Source organism: Ornithodoros turicata, chromosome 1 (assembly GCF_037126465.1).
Source record: "Ornithodoros turicata isolate Travis chromosome 1, ASM3712646v1, whole genome shotgun sequence".
Taxonomy (NCBI): domain Eukaryota; kingdom Metazoa; phylum Arthropoda; class Arachnida; order Ixodida; family Argasidae; genus Ornithodoros; species Ornithodoros turicata.
The window spans coordinates 156,425,258-156,452,919 of NC_088201.1; the positions used below are offsets into that span (position 1 = coordinate 156,425,258).

At 49.0% G+C, this 27,662-nt stretch overlaps 1 protein-coding gene across 2 annotated transcripts in view; it reads right to left on the reverse strand.

The window, feature by feature from the left end:
* LOC135371503 (uncharacterized) overlaps positions 1 to 27,662 on the reverse strand; it is a 64,447-nt gene that overhangs the window by 31,084 nt on the left and 5,701 nt on the right. For both annotated transcript variants that reach the window (XM_064605529.1, XM_064605528.1), the window contains exons 2-4: positions 7,819 to 7,961; positions 1,288 to 1,436; positions 1,127 to 1,212 (exon numbers count right to left, since the gene is read on the reverse strand). In XM_064605529.1, coding sequence (XP_064461599.1) covers positions 1,127 to 1,212; positions 1,288 to 1,436; positions 7,819 to 7,961 — 378 coding nt within the window. The remainder of the gene's footprint in view (positions 1 to 1,126; positions 1,213 to 1,287; positions 1,437 to 7,818; positions 7,962 to 27,662) is intronic.

Consider the following 27,662-nt stretch of genomic DNA (forward strand, 5'->3'; position numbering starts at 1 on the left):
GAATGGACGGTTCAGTGCTGTTCAGGGCCGAGTGGAGTTCATCTAGGAGGTTGCGATTCAGGATACGAACGTGCCGTCGACATACTGTCGGTAAAAGATGATGTTGTGGGTACATCGTTGGAAAGCAGATTCTTCAACATATTCCATGACGAGATCCGCGATTGTCGCGGACACCGGGCTGCCCATCGGACAACCTTCAATCTGATGGTAAATCTGCCCCCGAAACGAAAAGTAAGATTGGTTCAGGCATAATGTCCTCCACCGTGAGAGACGTACGTGTGGGAAGGGTGCTGTCGTCACGCAGTCGTGCTTCAGCCACTTTCACTGCTACCGCTGTGGGGACGTTAGTGAAAAGGGAGACGACATCAAAAGAGGCCATGATGTCGTTGTCATCGACCACTTGATCTTGAACCAAACAGACGAATTCCTTCAAGTTAGACAGTGTTAGACCATTTAGTCCGTTGACTGGGGTGATTAAATCCACAAGGTGCTTCGACAGGTTATATGTTGGGGATCCAATAAAGGAAACGATTGGTCGCAGGGGAAATCACGCTTGTGAATTTTGGGGAGGCCATATAGTATAGTGTTGAGTCATCCGACGAGAACAGACGTCGATACGTCACGTCATCGAGGCGTTCGTTTTTCTTGATGTCGCGGAGGGGATCGACAACATGGCGTTCAGACTTCGCAGCACAAGACTAAAAGAGCATGAACGCGACGTACGTAACTCAACAAACGCAAAGCGATTTAAGACTGAGCTCACCCAGCATTGTTGGAAAACTGACCACTCTTTTGACTACGCCAATTCTGTGACCTTAGCGAGGGAACAAAGGTGGGGTCCCAGGAAACTGCTTGAGTCATGGCACGTGCGAGGAGAACCCTCCGTGTGCAATACCAATCGCGGTCCCTCCTCCAAGTGTTCGCCGATCTGGTTAAGTAATCCGGTAGTTGCGGTCGTCTCCCGTTTTGCTTTCACTGATGATGTCCCACGCATGGAAGACGAAACGTCTCCATTAAATTGTTATTTGTTGTGTCAAGCCGGTGTGTAACTTCGTTGTTTTCTCAACTGAATTGGTGGACAACAGTGGTTTCTAATTGGTATGTGTACTCGATATCACATTATTACCTTCCCCGCCAAGTATGGGTGATGAAACGTACACAACAGTTCCATTGCCCCCAGGAGGGGCTTGCATGACGCAGGGCTCTTCTGAGCTATGACGGAGAATGTGCGATTATGTTAGGACAGCATCGAACATGCAAGCAAAAGAAGGAGCACCGGCCACTTACTAGTGATCTCCGTTCCAGAAACCGTAATGCGCTTCAATCTTTTGTCTCTTGCTTATTATGCGTCTCTTGATCAGGTAGACACATTTATTTTCATCCTTGTAAAAGACAGATCGTCTCATGAGGAAGAAACCCTTGTCCCTTTGTAATGCCTGTAAAAGACAGGGGCAGTTTGAACGTGATGCAAATTAAATAAAATATGCCAATGAATAATAACGAAGGTATACACTATTTGAAGGCTACTCGGACACCTCCGCAAGGTTGGTATCGTGGAAACTTTACATATGTATACACCAGTCTTAGACAAAGTGCTTGTGAGAATTGCAAAAAAAAGTAAGATTGATGCATTGTCGTCATTTTGTAGTCATAAGTGGTGTCTAAAGGCATGTGCCGTGGGTTATAACAGCATGCACGGAAACATCCACACAGACGACTCAGCATACATGTAGGGTCACATATGGATGTCACCTTCAATGACTGTTCAGTACCTCTTTTGGCCTTAACATATATTACAGATGCGCCGTATCCGCCACATCGGAACTATGCAGTTTCAAGAGGGCGCCGCCTGATTAAACAATAATCTTCTACCCATCGACTCACCGGTGGATTTTGTGCCACACACAACTGTACCCGTCGAGAAGCGTCCGTTCTACACCAACTATATCTTAATGTTGCCAGAACCCATCTAAGTCTTCTCCTCTAGCCCAGGTGCCCTACATTCACATCTTCTCAAACTGCCAGTGATTCGACACTCCTCGAACCACGCTCAGACAACGACTACTCGAGCTGCGGCGTACAGCTTTTTCTCTGGCCAATTTGCTCGACACCGTACATCATACACACCCGTCAGTGTCCAAAGCGTATTTGGCATTCTTCAGTGACACAGATCTGATACACAGCATGTTATTCCAGTTCTTGTCACCTAATTCGTCAGTGCCCCACCCTCTCCTCTCACCCTCATACACATTACTCTCATGCTTCAAAGAAAACGCCATTTGTCCTTTGATCTATGTCATCCATCTTTCATCTTTTCTCAATGTATCTTTGATTTCCTAATGCTTCTTAATAGCAAGCAGGAATACTCTTTGCCACATACCACCAACATATTTTCTTCCCTTTTTCTCTGTTCTAACAAATTTGCGCTTCCTTCTCGGGTCGTGCCAGTGAGATACTTTCTAATGGGTCGTCGTCAGCTGTTTCGAATGGTAAGAAGGAAACATGGCACCAGCAGTTCGCAATAGCTGCCTGGCTTAGTAGTATCAGCCGTAGCATCAGCAGCAGTTGGCAGGGCGGCGACGGTGGCGGTACCTCTACTACTCTTAAGTAGCAGTTACTGACCGCGAGATCAGTTAAAATGGTCGGTTTACTGACCACCCGTTAGGCTCATTTAAATTTGCAGTAATTGGAGTCATCCAATGAGTGTGATCGTTACCCACAGCCATGATGAGCTCGTTCAGCAGTCATAGAACAAAAAGGAAGGGAGTGGACAGGGATAATTCATTTATTTGAAAATCAACAATGTCATCCTGAACAAAGCAGTCCGGAATTGCCACTCACCAACATGGCTTCTCCGCCAGCCATCGTCGCTGTGATGGTTGCACATGTTCACGAGAAATGACACGACATACGTCTCATCATGATGGTTTTCCAGGTAGATAAAAACATGGTAGTGGTCCGACAAGAATTTGAATATGACCAGTCATTGCTAATCACATACATAGACTTCTAAAAGTATACTTCTAATCGCAGGCAAGCTAAACCACAAAAAGGCCCTGTCACTACTATTCAGGGCTAATAATGCTGCTCATCATAAAAAGGCCTAACATCAAGCAAGTGTGTAGCAACTCCAGATATGGCTAATCGTGCACAGACACTTGGAAAGCTAATCGCGGACACTGCTTAACGTGAAAATGACCTAACCACTTGTAATGACATACGTACGCCGCAACAAAAGCGTCTAATCTCGAAAATGTTTGGGAACGCATGGACAAGTCCAGATATGGCTAATCGGGAACACTTCTAAGCAGGCACGTATAGCATGCATAAGCATGCATAGCTACAAAACTCAATGGTCAATAACCAGAAGTAGGTTAATAAGCACCTGACCAACGTATCAATCACAGTGGAGTGGACAAAGCACTAAAACTCGTCAATTTTTTTCCCCGTAGTCATTCGTGAAAGTATCACCCTACACATTGTTTAAAGAGTTCAGCATCACAGCAACGGAACGACGCGACATACGTCCCCACTAATCAAAAGTGAGACAGAGTGTGAGACGTGCTAAGTGTGTATCACCCTTCTGACCAGTAGGTGAAAATGTGCAGCTATCACGCTTGACAAATTTGTCCATGCGTACGTGCTTCTTACGGGAAATGAAGTCGAACCGTTTCAGCAAAGTCCAGCAAGAAAAGTCCATCAATAAGCTAATGATTTCAGCATTTCGCTATGTTATAGACTTGGTGGCCCTCTTCAATACAGGAGATATCTCTCCAGGGTTGCTATGGGAGATGGCACGCCAGATGTACACCCGTTACAAGAACATCTCCATAACCATTATGATGAACCTTTGGTAATAATGCGTGAGTTTTTTAACTCGACTAGCATTGAATTCAACTACATGAGTGCAAAGATTGTGGACATTGTGGATGTGAAGTACAGGTTGGGGCAAAAGTTTACGGAACACGCGAGCGACATACTTTTTCTTCCTAGAATTAAGCTCAGACACGCCACCCTTCATTCGACTCAGACGCAAGCAAAACTCTCAAATTTGTGGAATTCCACGAAACAATCAGTATGTGATATCGGTTTTCTCCTAGGAAGCAACTGCCACTGCTGCATCTGCCTTCCTAACTACACACGCTGTGTGCTCAGAGGTGGTTGTCCTGAAAACACTGACAAATTACATGTGTACCCATAGGTCGGCGAATTCACTCATGATGACCATCACCGACATTATTCACCATCACATCACTCAGAATGATGTGATGTTGAGTGATTGGCAATGATGTTATGTGATTCAACGATGTGATGTAATGATGAGTTTGATGTTGCATGATGGGCCATGATGTGATGTGATGTTGAGTTTGTTGTTGAATGATAGGTAATGATGTGATGTGAATTTTATGTTGCATTATGAGCAATGATGTGATGATGACACTAATATTGTGCGACGGGGAAATGACCTGATGCTGAGTTTGATTTTGACTTATGCGTGAAGAAGAGATGTTCAACTTGAAGACTCTGCGATGGGTTTGTCAAGTTGAAGTTGGCGTGTTAGAGTGTGGGGTTGACATTAGTCGTGGCTGTGGAGCACACAACTGCCCATAGAAGTATGAATTGACTAGACATGAATATGGTACCCCATTTTCAGTGTACCTGTTCTCGTGTCCTGTGATAATATGAGCTTGTTGCAGCTTGTAATATGAGGGGCCTCGGTTGTTTGGGCGGAGGTGTACTTGGATTAATGACAAGGAGCAGAGGAGGTGGGCTGACCTTGGCACGCTCGAGCTATTAGTTTTGCGTCGCCTCAGAGCAGGTGTGGTGTTGTTGGCTTGGCACCAGAATTAAGGAGCGGCGTGCTGTTATATCGCATATATCAGGTATAGGAGGGGAAGGGCTTGCCGTTCGGTGTTTCATGTGGAGTTGGGGACTCTATGACGCTGAACTTCAATGGCATCCGTAAGGGACAGAAAATGAGGATTGACCTTGGCACTCTCACGCTGTTTGCTTTACATCGCTTCAGAGGAGGTGCGTTGTGGAAGTTGGCTTATAAATCAGTACTGAAAATCAGTCTCCTGGCAATCGTTTCTTGTGTGTTTGTTACTGCTGGCAGAGAAACATACCTTATGTCTGGGTGAATAAGCTAGTACATGAAAAGATGGGAGAGATATTTATGCACTGATTCAAAACTGAAAAAGTTGACTAGAGCTGACTCGAGTGGGCGGGCACCCCGCCGAGCCCCAGCCACCATTGCGACACCACAAACAATACGCGTTTAATTTACAAACGTCACTGTAAACGTCCGCGATCCAAAAGATAACATCTGCCCATGAGCCTAGACGCACGGTTGCCGAAGCCCCGAAGCATGTCGTCGCCGAAACGCAACCATGCACAGTATACAATGTCTTCTGTCTCATAACTGGTCTCTGGAGATCAGATTCAAAATCCATCATACACCATGAAGTTGAACTCAGAACGAGTTATGAAGTTGAATTCTGAACAGTGATATGATGGACAGTGATGTCAAGTGATAAGTAACGATGTTATGGGCTGTGATGTCAAATGATGAGTAATAATGTGACGAGTTGCCATGTTGAATGGCGGGCAATGATGTGATGAGCTGTGATGTTGACGCTGAATGAATGATTATGATTTGATGAGCTGTGATAGTGATGTCGAATGATGGCTTATGATGTGATGGGCTGTAAGCAAGGCCGTGTATGATGTGATGTTGAATGATATTTCGAAAAATGACGAACAATGTCTGTACACCTAGGGAACGAGCGTTGTCACGGGAGCACCTGGGTACGGGTACTCTCGACGTCTCCAAGGTATGCAGTCATCAATTAGGTTAATTGAGTAATGGTGTATGATATGCACGCCCTATCGTATGCACCAACAACAGCGCGTTTTAGATGACATTCATCATGATGACCGTTTCATCATGATGACATTTAGATGACATTCATCACATTCATGACATTTAGAAGACATCATGATAACCGTTCCGCAAAAATAAACCAGTTGCACGATTCCTTTTGAGTGACGGAGAACACGTTGCTGATATCTGATTGAATGACAGCTATACTGAGTCGACATCGAAGGTGCCTACGACTCCCTAAAATTCTGTAATATCTCCAGAGAGGTGCTGTCAGCACAACGTAGTGATATATTAGGTATCTGTCGCGTTGCTGTACGCTTCATTGTTCATTCTGGCCTCTCAGATGCATTTAGCATGAGCTACACACCGGTTGTACACACTTGTGGTACACAAAGCTACACGCTGCATTCGTTTCTTCCATGACGCCAAATACGTGTGTTCTTTCAACCAGTCAGTGACGCTTCTGGAACACTGTACCACACACACGAAAAAAAAAAAAAAGAAGGCACAGCCTTTATTTTCTGCAAGACTACTTTCCTCACAACCGACGTTTCCGCATCGGACATAATTGAGGTGCTAGTGTTTCCTACGCTTCAAACCACGCGCGCTATGTAAGCATGAGTATCACTCCTAACATCTAATTTCACCTTTCAAGTTTCACAGTACCGCGAACGACTTGGCTCGACTTGGCTTTGCCTCGTGTATCCAGTAAACCAGTATCTAAACATTCCTGATAACACACCTCGGGGGCCACAATGACATCTATCAAGGAAGTTTTTCCATTAAGACGAGGCACTGACGTAGCAGTCATGACCGTGTACGTGTCGTTTTTCCTTTGAAAGGCTTCCATCAACTCACGTTGACCCTTAGACGTGCTCCTCCCGATGACCGGCACACAATCGAACGATGGATAGGAACCGCATGCCTTACAATGCAAAGGTAAGTTAGTACTGCCACCAGACCTGATAGAATATTCATGTTCTTCGAGCCTGACATTTACACAGTGTCCGCTCTGATCAATGTAAGCTTTCCACATGGTAAGGGTGTACGGTAGAACATGTGTTTGACATGCTCAACATTTCTGCACCTCTGGTTGCCTGGACGCATAACCCCAACAACTTACAAGGTGCATGTAGTGTATCAGCGTAGTCTGAGATGTGTTCATATGCCATCTTCATTCAGAGTGAACCTGTAAATACACTGTTGCTAACTTATAGTCTGGGTACAGGTTGCTGTTCACGGAACATCTAGAATACTACAGGACAGAGAGCAGAACTTGTGCCCCATTCCTGTTGGCCACTTCCTTGATGACACAAGAAAGCTTATGGTGATAAGGAATGACTTCCAATCTGCCTCGCTCCAACCCATCACAATCTACATCCCTTTCTAATACCTTAGTTAAGCGCTTGAGCCTCGTCTCGGACATCTCCTTTCTCTTTCCTTATTAAATATATCCCCCTCGTCACGTCAACCGCTATCAACACAGGTTCTGCAAACCCAGCACCCTCAAGCGTCATCCGCTCGAAACTCGACTGAATTAAATACGAACAACTTTTCTTTAGAGCATTGCCGATACATAAGACAGAAAACTCCCGCTTAAGAAGCTTCGAATGCCATGCCTCAAAATGTGGGAGACACTTTTTGGTTCGGGGAGAGTCGTGCCAACAAACATTATGTGGATACATAGAAACAACTGCAAATCCAAAAGCCTCATTGCTATAGGAGATGCCAGTTTCTTTGTAAACGTTAGCCTCGTGTGCGAAAATTTATTTAAAATAGCTTTTGAGTCGGTGAAGCCTGCCGACTCCCCACTACTGTTATCTGATCGATTTCGCCATGAAAATAAAGTCTTTGCTATTCGTACTAACATAGTAATGTCCCGAAGTTGTCAGTTGAGCCGTTACTTGCGCACAAAAACAGGTCTCGTTACTCACATTCCAGGCAATCTGATCGTTCTGGTTTCTAACACATTCCCAAGTGAAGAGGCAAGCTAGAAGTAGCGCGATCTGCATCAACATCGTGGCTCCCGTGATGCCCAAGTGACAGCTGTAACGCCTTGACACAAATATCACGTGACCTGCGAGTGTGGCGAAAATCATATTCGAGAGAAGCGGTCAGAGAGGACGTTTTCATGTGCATCAATGACAGTTGTGGCATTATTGTTTTCCTGTTACTTCCTAACATTATGATATCGGAGCGGAACATCCTTTGCAGGAGGATTGCGGTCTATTATTATATAGTTTTTTGTAAAAATTGTGCATCTGAGATGAGGAAAGCAGACATTCTATGTAAAGTAACGTTGACACGATACTACCCAACTACTCTCGTCCGCTGTTAACACGGACGCCATGCTCAGCGCTATGGCAGACATCATGGCAGGAGTTTCGCCTACAGCCACTGCAGTTCCATCCGTATCAGCTGTTGCGCGTGGCATTGTTCATCGCCGGCCGCAAAATCGTTCTCGGCGCGACCAGCCATCTTGTTTGGTTACCTCCTCCGTCCAGATGCGTACTCGACATAGCTTCGGCCTTGTACGACATGCAAAGCACGGACTCAAAACAAAGCGCAGGTTCGAAAGCGCGATGTTGAACGCAGTTTTCAGAAGCACGCAAAAGTATATAAAGATTGAGTGCATGCACAGTCGTATGAAGCTGTCCAACTATTTCACGAATCGCCATTGTCATCAGCACGGAATGTCATTTCTCTTTGCCGTGTAGCTACGCATAGCCTTTGCGAATGACATTCATACGAATGTCGTTCGTTGGGAATGGCATTCAGTTTCCCCGTGTGACAGGGGTACCAGTTGTATTCTGGTCAGAATATGTTTAATAAACCTATGACATGAACATAAACAGTTCGATGCGACAAGTTGTCTTCTACGCGCATTCGTAGAACCACGCCAAGTTTTCGTCTTGGGATACAATACAGGCTGTGATTACCAAAACACAGCTCGTCCCTATGATGAACGTCAACTGAGTCCCCAAATTTACGGCCAAAACATACATACATGCACACTGAAGCCTTGGTAAAGAAGTACAGAGGGCTGTTCAAAATATTTACAGTTGAAGATGCCTGATGAAAGTATATGCGTCAGTTCGTCGAGCCGAACAAAATATTTAGACACATGCAGTTCCCCCCTCCCCCCCCCAAAAAAAAAAAAATTACACAAACACAGGCGAGCTTATTCACTCTCGACTCGCCCCCAGGGCGTAACGAGTTAGGAGAGGGACGAAGTATGACATCACAGCTTCTGCGCGGTCAATCGAGGTCAGCGCGTCATTGTTTTGCCCGTGAGGGCTTTTTTCTTTTCTAGTCATTAAACTTTTCCCTTGGGGGAGATTAGCAATTGAAAGGGTGACCGTGGGCTAGGATGAATTTCTTGTCCCGCATCGTATACGCTGTGTGCAATTCTTCTTAAGAGCCATGAGGGGGTGTCGAGGGAGCTTGCCGTTGTTGGTCGCACTCAAGTGGGCATCATCACGACTATAGCAAAATAAAAAAAAAAGAAGAGAAAAAAGAAAGGAAAGTGGGAGAGGGGAGTTGAGGACTTCAAAGTGATGCATAGGGCAGGATGACCGATACTGATGGGACGGAGGCACACTGTAGCACTATAGTGCACTATAGTGGTCTTTCCGCTAGGCCCGTTTCTTGAAGAAAGCGCACGAGGCCGCGAGTTTTTGAAAGTCGTTCTGCACAAGAAACTTCGGGGAAGAGGACGTCCGTCAGTATGCCAGGCCTGGCGTGGGGAAGATGAGATTCCCGCATAGTATGGTATGCACGGCATTCTGTCAGGATATGTGCGATAGTGTCCGGATGATTACAGTGTCCGCAACTGGAGTCCTCCCTGGAGCCGATCGTGAACAATTGCGAGTTCGTGAACGCAGATCCCATGCGTAATCGATGGAGCATTGACTGCATACCACAGGGAAGGTTTTTCGTGGGAAGATAGGGTCGGTGATTCTGCATGATGTCCTGTATGCCAGGATGACGCACCTCAACTAGCTGTTTGACGACCATGTGCCTGTCAGTGTCGGCCGGGACTGGTAAGGATGGGCTGAAGCTGTGGTGTGCTGAGGATGCTAGCTCGTCCACTCGTTCGTTGCCTCTGATGCCGCCATGAGACGGGATCCATTGGAGTGTAAGCTGACCTCCAGTTAGCCTATGCTGGACACACGACCTCCTTATATATCGGGCTAGGATGCTACCACACATGGGGTTCATCACGTTGTTGAGGGCACTTCTGGAGTTCCGTAAGCAAAACGGCCTTAGTTATTCCGGTGACTTGAACCGCAGCAGCTGCGTGTAACGAGGCCAGGAGTTCGGCCGTCGTAGATGAGATTGGGTAACGAACTGATTTCACTTGCCAGGCCATGTTCATTGACGGGATGTAGTACGCGCTGGTAACGCTCTCGGAACGGTGGTCAATGGAGCCATCCGTGAACATCAGAGTATGTGTGTGATAGACGTCGCTTATCAGGTTCTCAGCAGCCATCCTGGCCACCAGGGGGCTGGACTCACTCTTCTTCTGTAGACCCGGGTTGTAAAGCGTTGTTGCGGGCACGAACTCGCGCCACGGCGGCGTAGGTGGACTAGCTGGGAGCCGAGGAAGAGCCCCCCTGTTGGCTAGAGAGCTGGTGGCACTAGCCAGGCGTCCTAGGGATGTGTGTGTCCTTTGTTCGAGGTTGGTGAAGAGGGAATGCTTGTTGATAGATGTTGATGCATTGTCCAGAAACTGGAGTCCTAAGAGCCATGAACAGCTGACTAGCAGGTGATACTCTAAACCAATCAGCGAGCGCGGACTGTGTAGAGTCAGTGCAAGGACACAGGCTGTTATTGCGCGGCGCACTTTAAATTCAATTGCTGCGATAATTATAACACTGTGGGGTGAATTACTTCTCATGGTGCACTTTGCTGGCCTTCTTAACAGTTTTAAAGAAAGAGAACAGTGTGTTAAAATTTACTTCTGTTCTACTTTAAGTCTATGTCAGGAGCAGTCTTGCATGGCAACGAAAATCATTCGTGTGAATAGTCCTGTTAGCACAAGGAACCGAATTCCAGCAGCAACAACTTTATTCAATGATGATGATTGGGAAGTTTCATCGCCATGGACGATAATCTGCCCCTTTGCTGGTGGCAATGTGGCGAAAGGGAATAATGAATTCCAGAAACAGATTGTGCGTAGGAAAAATAAGATTGAAGCACGTCTATGTGCGGGCTGAAGGGCACAATGCTCAGAAAGTGCCCACTTCGTGGTGGAGAATGCCCCGCCAAATTACAGTATAACCAGGAGTTTAAATAAAGGTACTTCAGCCTTTCAAAAGCTCGCTGCTTACTAGGCGGCATTAAATTTGTAACGTGCAGCCACAGGGAAGCGGAGCCAAACGCACGTGGCTGTCGTCTCATTGAGAGGGTGGGTGCAGATTGCGATATTTGTATACCAGAATCGAACGAAAGGAACTTACCACAGGTTACTTGACACACTACCAAAACGAGGAACGAGTTCCCCAGGAAGTTACTGGAGCTCAAAAGCAACGAGTTAAGTTAAAAGTTACCGCACGAAGTAGCTTAGTCACAGTAACGAGCTACCTCAGCTCTGGTAAGGACTACTGATAAAGGTTACTGTTCCGTTCAATAAGTTTCAGGCGTGTTGTGGTTCGAAAGAGCCTAACGTTTCAAATTATCTAAAAGTGGCCTAGAGAACGGAAACTGAGATGTTACGTGATGAATAGACAGAGACGGCGTACAACAGCCAGGCAATTATATGAAATGACGCTTCGGTGTTCCTGCCCATCATCTAAAGTACAGTGATAACAATATCGCTGGTCAGCTGCTTTTTAAATAAGGTGGCGTAGCAATCTGGGAGCGGGCCGGGATGTGCATTCATACATCCTCGATGTGAAAATAAATAACTAAATAACAGTAAATGACTACTTCTCAGGCGTCGGGAAAGTGGCGCCCCCATTGCCGGGTAGCAGCCGCAGTAGCCCTCTCCTGCACTCACGGCTGGGTCGCCACAGGAGGGAGACCCCGCGTATAGCTGTGCGTGGCTGTCCCGTGTCTGGGGAAAGGAGGATCCTGCTGGTTGAGTGGACCCAAAGGTTGTTTTGGACCCTTTCGTGCCCCTCTTGGAAAGCAATACACCACTTTGGCCCCTGCTTCCCATAGACACGTGGTCCTGGAAGGCCCGGTCAGGACTATTCAGCAAGTCGCCATCTCGTTTTTCCTTACTTTGTCTTTTCATCTCCTCCCCCTCCTCTGTTTTTCTTATTCACCTTCTTTCGCGGCAATGGTCAAGCTTGGGCAGTTCTTTCAATATTTCGTTGAAGCTGCACTTGGGTATTGTGTACGGGAAGTGTTAACGTGCAGACCGTACGCTACCCTGGTTGGGCTCGCTGGTGAGCGGCACCCCACTGCACTGAATGACATACATCTCTTCATGGATTCAGCCAGCACAAAAAATCGTGATCGGCCCTTGAAAAGGCATCGCACCGATAGAATGGGGCTTGATGTCGTAGGTTTGAACCCGGAACCCTGGTTCCCAAAAGTACTTGTGATAAAATCTGACAATTAATCCAGACCTCTTGCGAAAGTATCACCATTTTTTCTAGCAAAGGAACTTCAGAAACTTCTGGGCAAGTCTTACAATGCTAAAAAACTTAAACACTGGGGATCTTCAGGTTGAAGTCCGCACAAAACAACAGAGCACTGCACTCCAAGCAGTGAAACAGGTTTGTGACATCAAACTCACGGTCACAACATACCGCACCTTAAAAATAGTGAAAGGCGTGATCTCCGAGGATGAACTCTTTTCATGCTCTGAAGCGGAGGTCGAGGAAGGATTGAAGAATCAAAGGGTTGTATGTGCAAAGCGCATTGTGATGAGAAGGGATGGTAAGGAAGTCCAAAAAACGCATGTAATACTCTCTTTTCAGTTGCACACACTCCCATCCGAGATCAAGGCCGGCTACATTAACTCTCATGTATGACCATCCATTCCAAACCCCGGACGATGCTTTAAATGCCAACGTTTCGGCCACAGCTCCCAGATGTGTCGTGGACAACAAGTTTGCCCAAAGTGTGCCGGTAATGACCACCGGAGTCATGTAGCAAAGAATTTCACTGTGTCAATTGTTAAGGCAGCCATCCAGCATATCCGAGGCCATACCCACGCTGGAAAGACGAAAAAGATACACTTAGAATCAGGACCGAACAAAAAATGACATATAAGGCAGCAAAAGCACAGCTGGACTTACAAAAGAAAGGAATGTTTTCTGAGGTGTGCGTAGGGGAGTGGCACCACACAGACTGTCTGTGAAGACCCACATAAGCGTAGAAAACTGGGGGGGGGGGCAGTGGGGCTCGTGCCCCCCCCCCCCCCAGGCTGTGAGTTCAAGAAGCCTCCACCTTTCCTTCGCCAACGGCGTGAGCTTAACCTAAACGCTTCTGAGGTTCCAGAGCCGGGAGCCACCCCGCCGCTGCCATGCGAGCAAACAGTGAAGGCAAGCGCCGCGTCTGCTAGTGACCTTGCATGCTCGCGCGACGCTGCCCTGCAGACGCGACGACCATTTCTGTTCGACACGTTGTTCTAGGAGACGGGTCCGTCAACACGACATGCAGAATGGATAAGTATGTCATTAGAAAGCCTAGATTGTCTACTGATGCGCCCGAAACCGCCAGCTCGCAAGATCCACACACCGTCAGTGTTTCACCACTCGATAGTGACGTGAACACCCAGTTTGCTGCTGGTAAGTCCACTGGTGCAAGCTCAGCAGATATTGCAGGAGACGGGCCATCCCCGCCATCTGAAAAACTTACCATTGGAAGAAGTCATGAGAAGAACGAGCCATCATCCAGCAAAGGCAGCGGCGGGAGGGGCTACCTTAAGAGTTGGGAATCCACCTACGGATGGCTTTCCTACAACGCTGAAATTGGTAAGGTGTACTGTTCCATTTGCGTCACTGCCAGGGACAAAAAAATCCCGCTTCCATGCACATCGCGGGGCAAAGACTCATACGCTGCATTCGTTGAACAAGGTTTCGAGAATTGGAAGAAAGCTCTTCAACGATTCCGGAGTCATGAGAAGTCAGCGCTTCATCGTGAAGCTTCCACGGCGCTGAGAACTGCAAGCACAGGAGCTAACGTAGCGACAGCGCTCTCTGAATCGACGCTCAGCCAAATGAAGCAAAGTCGTCAAGCTCTGTTGGCAGTTCTGTCGTGTGTTCGCTTTCTGGCATGTCAAGGGCTCTCACTTCGCGGTCACGATGAGGACGAAGGTAACTTGAGGCAGCTTCTTACGTTGCGGGAAGCGGATGTGCCAGGTCTCGGTTCATGGCTCAACAAAAGTAAGTGTAAGTGGATTTCGCCGGACTTGCAAAATGAGATGCTTGAACTCATTACCCACAGCATGCTCCGTTCCCTAATCGGAGAAGTGCAGGACGCGTTGTTTTACGCGGTGATTGCTGACGAGACCTCTGATATTAGCACGCAGGAGCAGATATCCTTTTGCCTCGGGTATGTCAAAGAGGGTCTTGAAGTGAAAGAAGTCTTTATTGGATTTTACGTGACGGCCGATACGAGAGCAAGCACCCTCTTCTCAATTCTGAAAGACGTGTTGTGTCGACTGGATTTTCAAATTGAGAACTGCCGCGGACAATGCTACGACGGGGCTGCAAATGTGTCCGGCAAAAGCGGTGGACTTCAAGCCCTAGTTCAGGATATTCAACCAAGAGCGATGTTTGTGTACTGCCTTGCGCACACTCTCAACCTAGTGTTTCAAGACTTGTGTAAGCAAATTGATGTGTGTCGAGACTTTGTCAGCTTGTTCGCCGACTTGGTAAATTTTGTGAAAACATCTCCAAAGCGCCTCAGCTGGTTTGAACAGTTCCAGAAGGAAGGGACACCGGCCCTCAGACAATTCTGTAAAACGCGGTGGACGCTAAAGGCATCCTCACTGCGGTCAGTGTCAAGTAACTACTCTGAGTTGGTGCAGTTCCTTTTCGCTCTGTCATCGGATGAAAAGAATGACACAGGAGCAAGAGCCAGTGGCTATGCAAAAGCGCTCGGAAAATTTGATTAATATTTCATGCTCAGGCTGATGATCCTGGTGTTCGAGAGATTGGAGAGCGCAAATTCTGCTCTGCAGAAGAAGAGCTTGCAGTTTGGGCATGCAGAGCAAATAGTGAAGGCCGTTAAAGAATGTGTTGCTGAACTCCGCGACAAATTCCCTGGCTTTTGGAGCACGGTGAAAGCCACGGCTGAGAAGCTCAAAACTGGGAGCCCCAGCCTTCCGATAAGCAGCGACAAGCACCACGTCGTTACGACGAAGGATCTCAAGCACACGAGTTTAGATCCTCGGAAGCTTATTATCGACAAAGGTTCTACATGGTAATTGACACGGTTCATGCGTCTCTGTGCACTCGGTTTCCTGCCGGAATGTGGGACCACGTGATGAAAGTCAAAAAGTTCTTGATGGGAGAAACTGACAGCGCTTATCTGTGCGAATTCTATAAAGGAGATCTTGATGCAGGTCGCCTTCAGCTTCATCGAGATATGCTGTTGGACATTGCAAAGCAGCGTTCCGTAAGCCTTACTTCGTTTCAGGACGTAAAATAGATGCTCTCAGGAAAGGAAGGTGAACCACTGAGGACGATACTTCCAGAAGTTGTTCAACTTCTTCGAATTGTATTGACCATTCCTGTGACGTCTTGCACATCAGAAAGGTCCTTCTCGTGCCCTACGGAGGCTCAAAACTTACTTGCGTTCCACAATGGGACAAGCCGGTTAAATCATATTGCCTTGCTTCATTGCCACAATGAGCTAGCTCGCGATGTCGACTTGAGCGCTGTAGCAAACGAGTTTATCAAACGAACAACTCCTAGGGAAAACATGTTTCAAATTGTTGGCTCGAAGAATGCTATTTTTTCGTGGCTTCTAAAGACATGTCGTCGTTCGCTGATACTCGTGTCTGCTTCCTACCATCCAATGTGCCGGTATGCACCTGCCATCATGTACCAGCCGTTAATTTGGCAACCACATAATAAATATTACACGTTGTACATGGTCGTCACTGCGTTTCCGGCTCGGGCGCCGCTGGACTCCTCCCGTCCCCGCCCGAGTGCCAGGCTCGCCCCCCTCCCCCGGGAAAATTGGCGTGCTACGCCTATGAAGACCCACAGTCCTGGGTCTCCACTTCACACTCCCTAACCAGAACAGAGAGACACAAGTGTCCTCTGTGGATGCTCCGGGCTGGCCTAAAAGCCAGCCCTTATAATGCAGCCGCAACCTCTTCGGAGGCTGGTGGCTCCCTTTCAGTCTGGGATGTGGTTACCAAGGGTCCCTCCCAGACAAATACACAAAACGTGGAAGTCGATGACGACGACTGCGCATGAAACTGCGCGTCGCAGAAGTCGTCATCGAGTCTTCCAAGCAGTTTCTCTCCAGCAAACGAGAAACGTGAGAGGACAAGTGGCAGAGGCAGGGGAAACAAAGGTGCGGAACAACAGGTACGGAACAACAGGGTACGGTGTGCCCCTAGCGTCATTCTGTTATTTCTGACAATGAGCATTCTGCAATGGAATTGTAGAGGTCTCTTGTCAAAGTTGGAGGACATTAACGACGTTATGACTCAGTATGGGGCGTCGTGCTTCTGCTTACAGAAAACATGCCTGCAGGAACACAATTGTAATCCTTTTCGCATGCATAACATCTTCAGGAAGGACCGCGCAGACGCCACACGCGCATCAGGGGGCGTTGCTGTGATCCTCCCACAGTCCATTCCTGCAAAACACCTTCCACTCGTCACCAACTTGGAGGCTGTTGCCGTCCAAGTGAGCTTCCATAGGGTCATTACAGTATGTTCCTAGTACCTTCCCCCTTCAGCAGCAATAGAACAGAGGGAGTTGGAGGTATTATGTGACCAGCTTCCTCGACCTTTCATTATCCTAATTATTTCCCTGTGCAGCCCATCCATCTTCCAGAGTTTCAGCTGGACAGTTCAGCAAAATCCTTTGGGGAGTTGACCACTTCCCGGTTATCATCAAATTCCGTGATAGAACAAGTGCCATCCTATAGCACGGCCGCCACGGTGGAAACTAGGTGAGGCTCACTGGGATACTTTTTTAACTGGGGTGACTATGTTGGTTTCTCAATCCCACTTTTGCAAGTAAATAGAAGACTATGTGAGAATATGAATGAACAGGCAGATGCCCTCTGTGAAGACTTTCAGAACATATCAAGCTCGTCACACTACTGAAGAGAATTCACACACATAAAAGAAAAGGCAGAGAAAACAGTAATACCAAGCGGAGGTAGCGACAGGTTCCCTTATAATATGGCTTTCACCATCATAGAAATATCAAGGGTTTTGGCAACAACAAAAGTGACGGCAACTCGGTCCGACCGCATCACATATTCCATGCTTCAACGTTTGTCCAGAAACTCTCAAGAAACACTGCTCCATTTTTTTTTCAATAGAGTTTGGCAGGAAGGACATCTGCCTTCCAGTTGGAAGATGTCAACCATTATTCCATTTCTGAAGCCGTAGAAAGATGTTTCCAATCCTTCAAGCTACAGGCTTGTAACACTCACAAGCTGCTTAGGCAAGACATTTGAACGGATTATTAATAACCGCCTTGTATATGACTTGGAAGAAAATAAGTGCCTTGAAAAATACCAACGTGGATTCCCAGGGGGGTGTTCGACAACTGATCATCTTGTCCGCTTAGAGACCACCATCCGTGAAGCCTTCGTACGAACAACAACAACTTCATATTGAGGGGAAGAGTGGGGAGGTTCATCGCCACAGGCGATTCTCTACCCCATTGCTGGTGGGGATGTGGGGAATAAAATAATGAGCCCCTTCACAATAACGATCGAAGTCTGATGGTGTCCAGAAATGTCAAAAGAGTTTTGAGCGCAGATCGTTGCTGGGCTGGGGGGGGGGATATAGGTTTATTGCAAAACAAAACAAAAAACACGAAAGAGGGGAAAGGTTAGCCTGGCTCCAGCAGCCGACTTGCTATTCCCGCTTACAAAAAGGAAAAGGGAGAAAAGGAAAAATAAAGAGAAAGAAGAAAAAAGAAAGACAAATCGGAAAGAGCGAAAGAAGAGGCGCAGTCACAGGCTCAGCGCGAGCCCTGTGTCGGTAAGGAAGCGTACGAGCTCCCTTCCGATGCGCCACTGAATGGGGCGTTGCAGAGGGCCCAGTAGCGTTGCCAGCGTGACCTCCCTGAGCCCTAGGGCAGCTAGCCGCTCCATCAGAGCGGCACGGGGAGTGGCGAACAGGCGACAGTGGAGAAGTAGGTGGGAAGTGGTGCCCTCGGTAGAGCAGGCTGCACATGTAGGGGTGTCAAGCGTGTTGAGTTGAAAGAGCCGTGTTGGCGTTCGAGCCACGCTTAACCGAAGACGGTGGATAACGGACGCCTCCCTCCTCGTGATGTTTGGGGGAGGGACGTATTGCATTTTTGGGTCGATGGAGTGCAGAAATGTATTGGGCGATATGGCACGTTCTGTGAAATCTTGGACACAGCGAGAGCGCAAGCGACGTATTTGGAGCAGGCAGGCAGACATTGAAAGCGGGATGCTGAGACTCAAGGCAGCCGTGGTATGGGCACGTTTCGCAGCAATGTCGGCACGGGTATTTCCGGGCAACCCGACGTGACTGGGTACCCACTGGAGCCGTACGCTGTGGCCGGAAGCCAAGAGCTCGTTGTATCTGGCGATTACAAGCGTGCGGAGATCGCAAATAGCACTGCACCGGTACGATGCCAAGGTCTCCAATGCTGACTTGCTGTCCGTGAAGATGGACCACGAGTCGGCCTGTGAACCGGATATGGCGTTGAGCGCTTCATAGATGGCTGTCAGTTCCGCTTCGGTGGATGAAGTTTCATGCGGCAGCTTGAAAGTCTGCGTAGTATCGCTGTGAGGTATGTAGAAAGCTGCAGACGACGCGCCGTACACAACCGAGCCATCTGTGAAAATTCCTTTACGCTGACCGTGGACACAGTTCAAATGGTCAAGAGCAAACTGGCGTGCAGCGAGGACAGGAGTGTCGTTTTTGCGGGACATGTCGGGAATATGCAGGTCCGTCGGAGGCAGCTCGAGGGTCCACAATGGTGGAGCGTATAGCAGGCGCGACGGAGGGGGCGGAAGAGACTGTGCCAGCCTGCAAACAGCAGCCTCGAAACCTGACCTTTCATACAGTATGTGAATGTCCCGTAGGTAGTGGGCAGCATGTCGTGTGCGGTACCGCGCACATGCGCGCAGGGTCTCCATGTCGCGTAGGACGTGGGCTGGCGTCTCCTTCGCCTCAGCCAAGACCAGGAAGGTGTCGGTCGTTTTGGGGACACCAAGGCACACTCGAAGGCTTCGCGCCTGGATGTTCAAAAGTTCGCGCTCTGTCGTTGAACTTAGACCGTGCAATACCGGTAAGCTGTAACGCAGGAGCCCTAGGACGAGTGAGGTATGCACCTGGCGAAGGTCAGGGTATGATGGGCCCCAGGACGAACCAGAGATGCGGCGGAGGACGTTCACGATGGTAGTCGCCGCGGTAGACAGGGCCTTGACGTGCTTGGACCAGGTCAGCTCCCTGTCAATGGTTATGCCCAGGTATTTGTGATGACGTACGAGGGCGAGCTGTTGGCCGTCAACGCGGAGGGGGAATTTGCGGAAGGATCGGCGGGTGAATGCCATGGCAACAGTCTTGCTAGGTGAGATAGAAAGACCACGGTCGGAGAGGTAAGATACGATAGTGTCCAAAGCACCTTGCAAGCGACGCTGGATTACATCCCGACGGGTGGAGGAGGCCCAGATGCAGAGGTCGTCGGCGTATATTGTGATGTTGACATGTTCACTTAGTTGAGCAGGTAAAGCGGCCATGATGACGTTGAACAGCAGTGGGCTCAACACACTCCCTTGCGGGACACCTCGCAGAACTCTGTAGTGTGCAGTGTCCCTTTGAGAGGTGCGCACAAACAAGGTACGATCAACGAGGAAGTCCCGAATCCATGCGAGCGGGCGGCCCCCAATACCAGCCTCTTGGAGCGTCGCAATGACAGTGCTGTGCACCACGCTGTCATATGCTTTTTTGACGTCTAGGAAGACCGCTGCTGTGAGCTTGCCTTCCGATCGCGCTTGTTGTACGCTAGAGACAATGTCGATTACGTTGTCTATCGCCGACCTGCCTTGACGGAAGCCGGCCATGACTTCAGGGAAGATGTTCCAGGCTTCGAAGAACCAGTTCAGGCGAGAGTGGACCATCCGCTCCATGACTTTCCCTGCGCAGCTTGTAAGTGCGATTGGCCGAAAAGAGTCGATGTTGTGAGGGGACTGGCCAGGTTTAAGGATAGGCACGATCATCGCGGACTTCCAGTGCGGCGGGATGGAGCTGGCCTGCCAAGTTTCGTTGAAGAGGCCCAGAAGGAGCTGGCGGCCACAAAGCGGGAGATACCGCAATGCTTTGTAGGTGACTCCGTCAGGACCCGGCGACGTGTGCGCAGGCGAGAGCCCTATAGCAGATTCGAGCTCGGTAAGCGAAAATGGGGCATCCAATGACGGATCTGCGGAGGACTCAAGGGCTACAGGGATGTCAAGGGAAGACGCGAGAGGAGCGGCAGGTGTCGACGTCAGGCGGGCACAGTACTGCTCTGCAACCTCGACTTCAGGGCACCCAGTGGCAAGCGATAGTGAGCGGAAAGGATGCCTTTGGAAAACGGGAGTGGCGAGCCCTTTGAGCACCGACCAAATTCGAGACATGGGTGTTCTTGGAGACAGTGATGTCGCGAAGCTTCTCCAACGGTCGCGTGTCAGCTTGTACCGATGCCTATGAATCACCTTCTGTAGCCGCCTCGCTTCACTTTTGTCGACTGGGAGATGTGTGCGGCGGGCGCGTCGCTCGGCGCGGCGGCGGATAGCGCGCAGCCTCTCATACTCCGCGTCGACGGACGTGAACTTGGCAGGTATGTGGTGCACCTGGGTCGCAGCGCGCGCCGCGTTAGCAACCACGTCGCAGAAGTCACGGGCATTTTGGGGCCTCCAGTCTAAAAGTGAAGATTCGAGCATGCATCTGTAGGATTGCCAATCCGTTCTTTTAGCGGTGTGGGAGCGGGCTTGTACTCGCGAACCTTGCATGCTGATCAGGACAGGAAGATGATCACTTCCTAGGGTATCAGCGCCCACCTGCCATCTGAAGCGATGTGCAATAGGAGCTGACACAACAGAGAGGTCAAAGCAGGAGGAATGGTACGTTGTCTTCAGGAACGTAGGGGAGCCATCATTGAGGATGAAGAGGTTTCGCTCCTCGAACAGGGCTGCCAGTCGCTCCCCTCGCGTGTCGGAGCGCGCGCTGCCCCAGATGACATTGTGGGCGTTGAAGTCACCACAAAGAAGATATGGAGGCGGGACGGTGTCCAGTACTGCGGCCAGGTCCCCAGTATCGTAAGCGACCGCCGGAGGAAGGTAAAGTGAGACCACAGTAATGACAAGGTCGGCCATGCGCACGATGCAACATACGTATTCGCCCTGTCCGCCCGTAATAATATCCTTCTTCATGGCTGGAATGTCGGACCGAACAAACAACGCGGATCGGCATCGCCCGCCACGGGGACTGGAGGTGAATGTCACGTAGTTCGATAAACGAAACTCTACCGGAATTCCGCATTCCGATATACACATAATAGGAAACTTGTGTCGCCAGGTGAATTGACGGAAGTCGGACACTTTGGACAAGAGGCTTCTCGCATTCCATTGGAAGACCGTTGTCTCTTGAAAGTGCGTTGTCGTTCCGATGTTATGCTCTGATCGGTGAGGTCGAGGCTGGATGAGTTCAGTTCCTACTCTGATCCGCCAGGAGAATGGGGGCGATGAGGTTTTCAAGGCCTAGGATCGATTGAACATCTGGGAGAACGGTACAGTTAGGGCACCCAGTAACTATGGCCTTAAGTGCCGCGAACAGCAGTTTTAATATCACCGATGCGACGTCACCGCCGCGTGTGCGGTCTAAGGCGGCACGGGATGAAGGGGACGGAGATTGGGTGTTGCTTGGCATGGCAGGTGCAGGATGCTTAGCCGCTGTGCGCTTTGAAGCGGCCGCTCGAGGTTCGCACGGCGGGAGCGGAGGGTAGTCGCTGTCCGGCCACGAGGGATGCTTCTCGGAGGCAGGGCTGTTGGTAGGCGGATGGCGTGAACCCGTTATAGTTGGTGGGGCAGGTGCACGCTTCTTTTTTGGCTTCCTCTTGCGTGCAGCCTTCCTGACTACTTCCAGGGCTTCTTTGTAGCTGCTCGTAGAGCGGGATCGCACCCGGGCTACGCGTCTTTGTTCCCTAAGTTTCGGACAATCTGCCGACGTGGCAACATGACGCCCCTTGCAGTTTATGCAGAGCGGTTCTTCATTGGGGCACTCAGCGTTGTCGTGAGACGTCCCGCACGTTGCGCACGTCCTCTTTCGGGTGCAGCACGCAGCCACATGGCCATATCTAAAGCGGTTGTTGCACTGTACTGCATGGGGTAGGTAGCTTTGAACCTGCATCATGAGGAGGTGAAGGCTGATTTGGTTTGGCGGCTTAGAACCAGGGAAAGTGAGCCGCACAGCTCCCCCATCCTTTCTGATTCGTCGAGCCGCGAGGACCGGAGGTTCAGATTTGATGGCGCCCAGTATTTGCTCGTCCGTAAGCGAGGGGTCAATCCCTGGGAGCACACCGTAGCACGAGTTCGATGGCCGTGGTTCATAAGCGCGCACAGGGACGGAGCAGATTCGCCCCAGTTGTAGGAGTGATGGCTTTGCGGAGGGTGAAACAGCGTCCACTGCGATTATGTTCTTCGAGTAATTGGGGCGGATCTCCCTTATTCGCCCTGGAAACTCGGAGGTGAGGAACTCGGAGAACAGTCTCTGTTCGAAATATCGGCGGCTTCTGTCCTGAGGCAACTCCCTTCCTACATCTCTACCGGTTCGCTGGATTTCTACCCATCTACGGAGATCTTTAGGTGGTTAAGACGAGCGAGGTTGGAGTTGCGGTCAGTAGGAGTAAACAGTACCGTTGTGCCCTCTAGAGCGGAAGCTCGTGCGGTGTTGCGGCGGGCAGCTTTGCGGGGACGCTTTGTGACCTCCTGGAAGGGCGGCTCATCGTCCGAAGATGGGAGACCGGGACCATCGCACGAGGAGGAAGGAGGAAGACTTCTCTTCCCAAGGAGCACGGTTCCGCAGCTTGCGGATGAGTCGCTGTCAATGTTACTTCCCCCCTCTGTGGAGGATTTGTAGCTGGGGTGCTCAACCCCCTCCATGCTCGGAAGGGGGGAACCGCGTCGCGAATCCCAGTTCGCAGGATTCAGCAAGGCGCCAAGGCGCTGGTGGAGGTGATAACGTCTGGCTTGAGGCTTAAAATTTTCAGCGGGTACCAGCGAAACAGAAGCGGAGCAGAAGAGCCCTGCCGTGCTGGGCTGGATTGGGCCAGGGACCAAGCAATTTCGATAGGGAGAAGGGGCGAGAGTCCAGTTGAGTAAGAGACTCAGAGAGTGCGGTTCGGGAAGGTTGGTAGTGGGGGCAATGAAGAAGAATGTGCTCCAGATCCTCAAGAGCACTACAGTGGCAGCAGGTGGGAGAGTCAACTTGTCTCAAGCGGTAACGCCACTGGGCTGTAAAGGCCACATCGATGCTCTGTATTCTTCACATATAGGGTCTGTATGCTTCGACCTTAAGAAGGCCTATGACAGGGCATGGCGGTACGGCATTTTAGGAGACCTTCACTTTTGCGGAATACGTGGTCGGCTTTACAAATGTATTCTAGATTTCCTTCGGGGAAGTATGTTTAGAGTTGCGACTGGGAACTACATTCTCGCGTCCTTCCATACAGGAAAATGGTGTTCCCATTGAGTATATGATTCCCAAATGAGTATACCCTGTTCATTCTTAAGATGATTTCAGTTACACAATCACTACCCCCGTCGGTCACGTATTCAGTCTATGTGGACGATGTGCAAATATCCTTTGCAACGTCAAATCTTGCCATGTGCGAGAGACAGCTGCAGCTTGCAATTAATAGACTGACTAGGTGGTCAGTTAAGAATGGTTTTATGTTTTCACCAGAAAAAAAAACGGTTTGTGTGCCTTTTCACGGGTAAGAGGGCTGTTTCCGGAACCATCTCTGAATATAAATGGTCAACCTCTTATTGTACAATCGGAATACAAATTTTGGGGGCTTACTTTTGACAAGAAGCTCGCGTTACATTACATTAAGGTAAAATGCACCAAATCATTAAATCTGCTGAAAGTTTTGTCTCACAGATCTCGGGTAGCATATCGAGAGACTTTACACGGGGCGTACACTGCTGTGGTCCGGTCTAGGCTGGATTACGGGCGTACTGTTTATGGGTCAGCACGTTTTCTGTCTTAAAACGCATAGACACTGTACATCATTACGGACTACGGTTGGTTCTTGGTGCTTTGCGCACCTTGCCAGTGGAAAGCTTATATGTTGAAAGCAGCAAGTGGCCATTGAAAAGACGACGAGCCTATCTTTCTATCCTTTATGCGTTCAGGGTGAGAAGTTACTCACAGCACGCTGCTCGTTCGAGTGTTGGGGACACACGTTTTCAACGGCTGTTCTTGAACAAGCCTCACTTGTTCCTCCTCTTTCTATGCGTATCTCACAACAGGTTGAACAGTACCACTTTTATCCTTTCAACTGTCTTCTATCAGAAACCACTAGACGTTAACCTTGATGGACCTCACCCACAAGGTCTAACAGTTTCTTAGCAAGATACAACAAAAATAATACCAACATGGTCGTTTTACAACAGGAGTTTGAACATTTAAGAGAAAGTTTGAGAGAGCACACAGGATTCTATACAGATGGGTCCAAAATCAACACAGGTGTATCATGCCATGGTGATTGAGAGATGCACCAGGGCAATTCGTTTGAACCAGTACATGACCATTTTTAGTACCGAGGTCTACGGAATAATTGTTGCACTGAATTACATTTTGCAGCACAACATCATATCATCACTCGTTTATACAAACTACTCCACCTTATCGAAAGGTACATTGAAAGTCACGGGTATCCTCTGAGAAACAGAATGCATGAGACCCTGCGATGCAGACTGAGAATAGGGCACACTTATGTTACTCATGGGTTTTTATTTCGAGGAGGGAAGCCTCCTCAATGCACACACTGTGGTGAGCAGCTCTCTGTTGTTCATGTCATCATCTCACGTCATCTCATTGAAAGTCAACGTCAACGTTATTTTAGCATGTTTTACAAGCACTTCACACCTCTTCACTCAGCCCTCTTATTGGTTGATGAACCGCTCGTTCAGTTTGATACTGTTTTTAACTTCCTCCAGGATACTGGCCTCACTGGTAAGTTGTAAAATTCGTACTTCTTGGTATTTCAGTTTTACTTCTTTTATGATGCGCAATGGTTTGTTTTTTAACGTCATTATTTTACTTTTACTTTAATTTTACTCTCATATTCACTTCTTCGCATACCCACTGTTTTTGGCGCTCTATGGCCTTCGTCGCCTTTGCGCCAAAAAAATCACAATGACAATCACTACCTCTACTATTTGCGGAAAAGAAAAGGAAAGTGACGAGGCATTTAAATTAGGTTGTAATGTGTCGTAACTACGTTGATGTGCCTCTTATATTTGTAAGGTACTTATTAAAAGCGTCAGCAAGATCTTTTCCAGACACCTGGTCATTTTCTATACACGCTATACGTTCTTTCGCTCTGGTTGCTTTTCCGTTGCTCCGGAATATAGTCCAAATTTATAGGCTTAGGGTTTTTTGGAGCCACCGGCTCTTTGAAAGGAGGAATTCACGGACCTCGGGAGGTCCAACGTCTGTATGATACTTCCTACCGGTCAACAGGTTCCCGCCAGCCCTGCCAAACCCAAGTTCCCAAGGTTCAAGCGCTTCTGCCATTGGAGGCATTATCTTTACCTCCGCATGATGGAATTGTATAGAAAGGCCATCGTGATGAAGTGGAATCCTCGCAGCCTACGTAACAAGCTCCCTCATTTTAAATCTCATCTCCATCAATACAAGTTCCCTTTCATAGCTGTGTGCGACCATGGCAAGAATGCTGCGCATCCCGTTAATGGTTATACAATCTATCGGTCTCATCAATCCTCTGAGAGCAGAACAGCGGTATACGTTCTTAGTGACATCGTGGCTGCACCCATAGGGACAGTTTGTAATCGCCCTTATGATTATGTCACCTGCAAGAGCCGCCTTGGGCACATGTTGTTAACAGTCGTCAGCATCTCTCTACGTCGTGCTGTACAGGTTCCGTGGACTGACCTCGAACGCTTATTCAATTCACTGGAATCCCCAGCTCTCGTACTGGGTGACTTCAATGCTCTTCGTACGACCTGGGGAAGCCGTAGAACGGACGGACGGGGAAGGAGGTTGTTGGAAGCAATGGAGACTCCTCATATGTGCCTACTTCACAACCGACAGCCAACTTACGTGCGATCATCAACGTCACTCGATGTCCTGGATCTTTCGTGGTGTTCAGCAGACATAGTTCGCCACTTGTCGTGCGCTACCGATGTCGACACGCGAGGTAGTGACCACTTTCCCCTCTATATTTCGCACGATAGACTGCCTGTGTCACCCACTACTTGACTGATCTCTTTCACGAATTGGAGACTCTTTCGTTCCGCCCTCCGCATATCTGTGCACAACGGTATGTCCCCAGAGGCCCTCTCGCAAGGCATTCATTGCGCCATGCAGTACGCGGTGGTCCTGTTTAAAAGGCCAACAGATCACGTCAGTATTCTCCAGCAGTTAGCCACCTTAGAGCATAACGTCGCCGAGCAGAGAGAACGCCTCGCCGAACTGGGCAGCTTCCTGACATTGTGGCCGGATAAAAGCTGAGGTAACACGAGAACTTAAGAAAGGGGACCGGAAGCGTTGGCGTAAGTTTTGTCAACGCCTTTCACCGTTTGACCCGGCCACAAAGGTCTGGAGGAAAATTCGAGCTCTGAAGGATACGCCACCACAAAAGAATCCTCTCCCGGCATTGACTATCGTTAAGGGTGTAGATGAAACCACGTTAGCAACAGATTTCTCCGTCGTCCTAACCACAACGGCGGCTTCCCCAACGTCTGCGGTACATAACACTTTTGCCCGGACCTTGACAACAGCAGTTCACCAAGACTCGCACCGTCCACCGGAGGTTTTGGACCGCGATTTTACTTTAATCGAGCTGAAGACTGCGTTGCCATTTGTGAATGTGCGACCGTCCCCAGGACCCAAAAGAATCACCAACGCCGCACTGCGAAACCTTGACGAGCGGTCACTCCAAGCTCTTCTTTATGTTTCTAATACGTCATGGCGACAGGGATCCGTACCATCTACCTGGAAGGAGACATTAGTTGTTCCTATCCTCAAACCAGACAAGCAACTGTCCTAACCTCCTTCGCCCTGTGAGCCTGACAAGCTGTATGGGAAAAGTGATGGAGAGAATGGTTTTGCGTCGCTTCGACGGGTGGCTCGAAAAACAATGTGCGTTCACTCAAGAAATGGCTGGATTTCGTCGCCACCGAAGCTCCATGGATCCACTTCCCGACATAGTCTCTACAGTCCAAGAGGCTCGTGCTCATCGGCGCCTCGTTGTATCGGACTTCCTGCACAGTAAGCGCGCATGTGATATCGCCTCGCCTATATGTTGTCATATCTGTTACCGCATATGATACCGTCCCTGTTCATCAAGGCGTAGCCCAACGAAGCATGCACAGTCCTACACTCTTTAATGTCGTACCGGCAGGACGCGACTAAAAT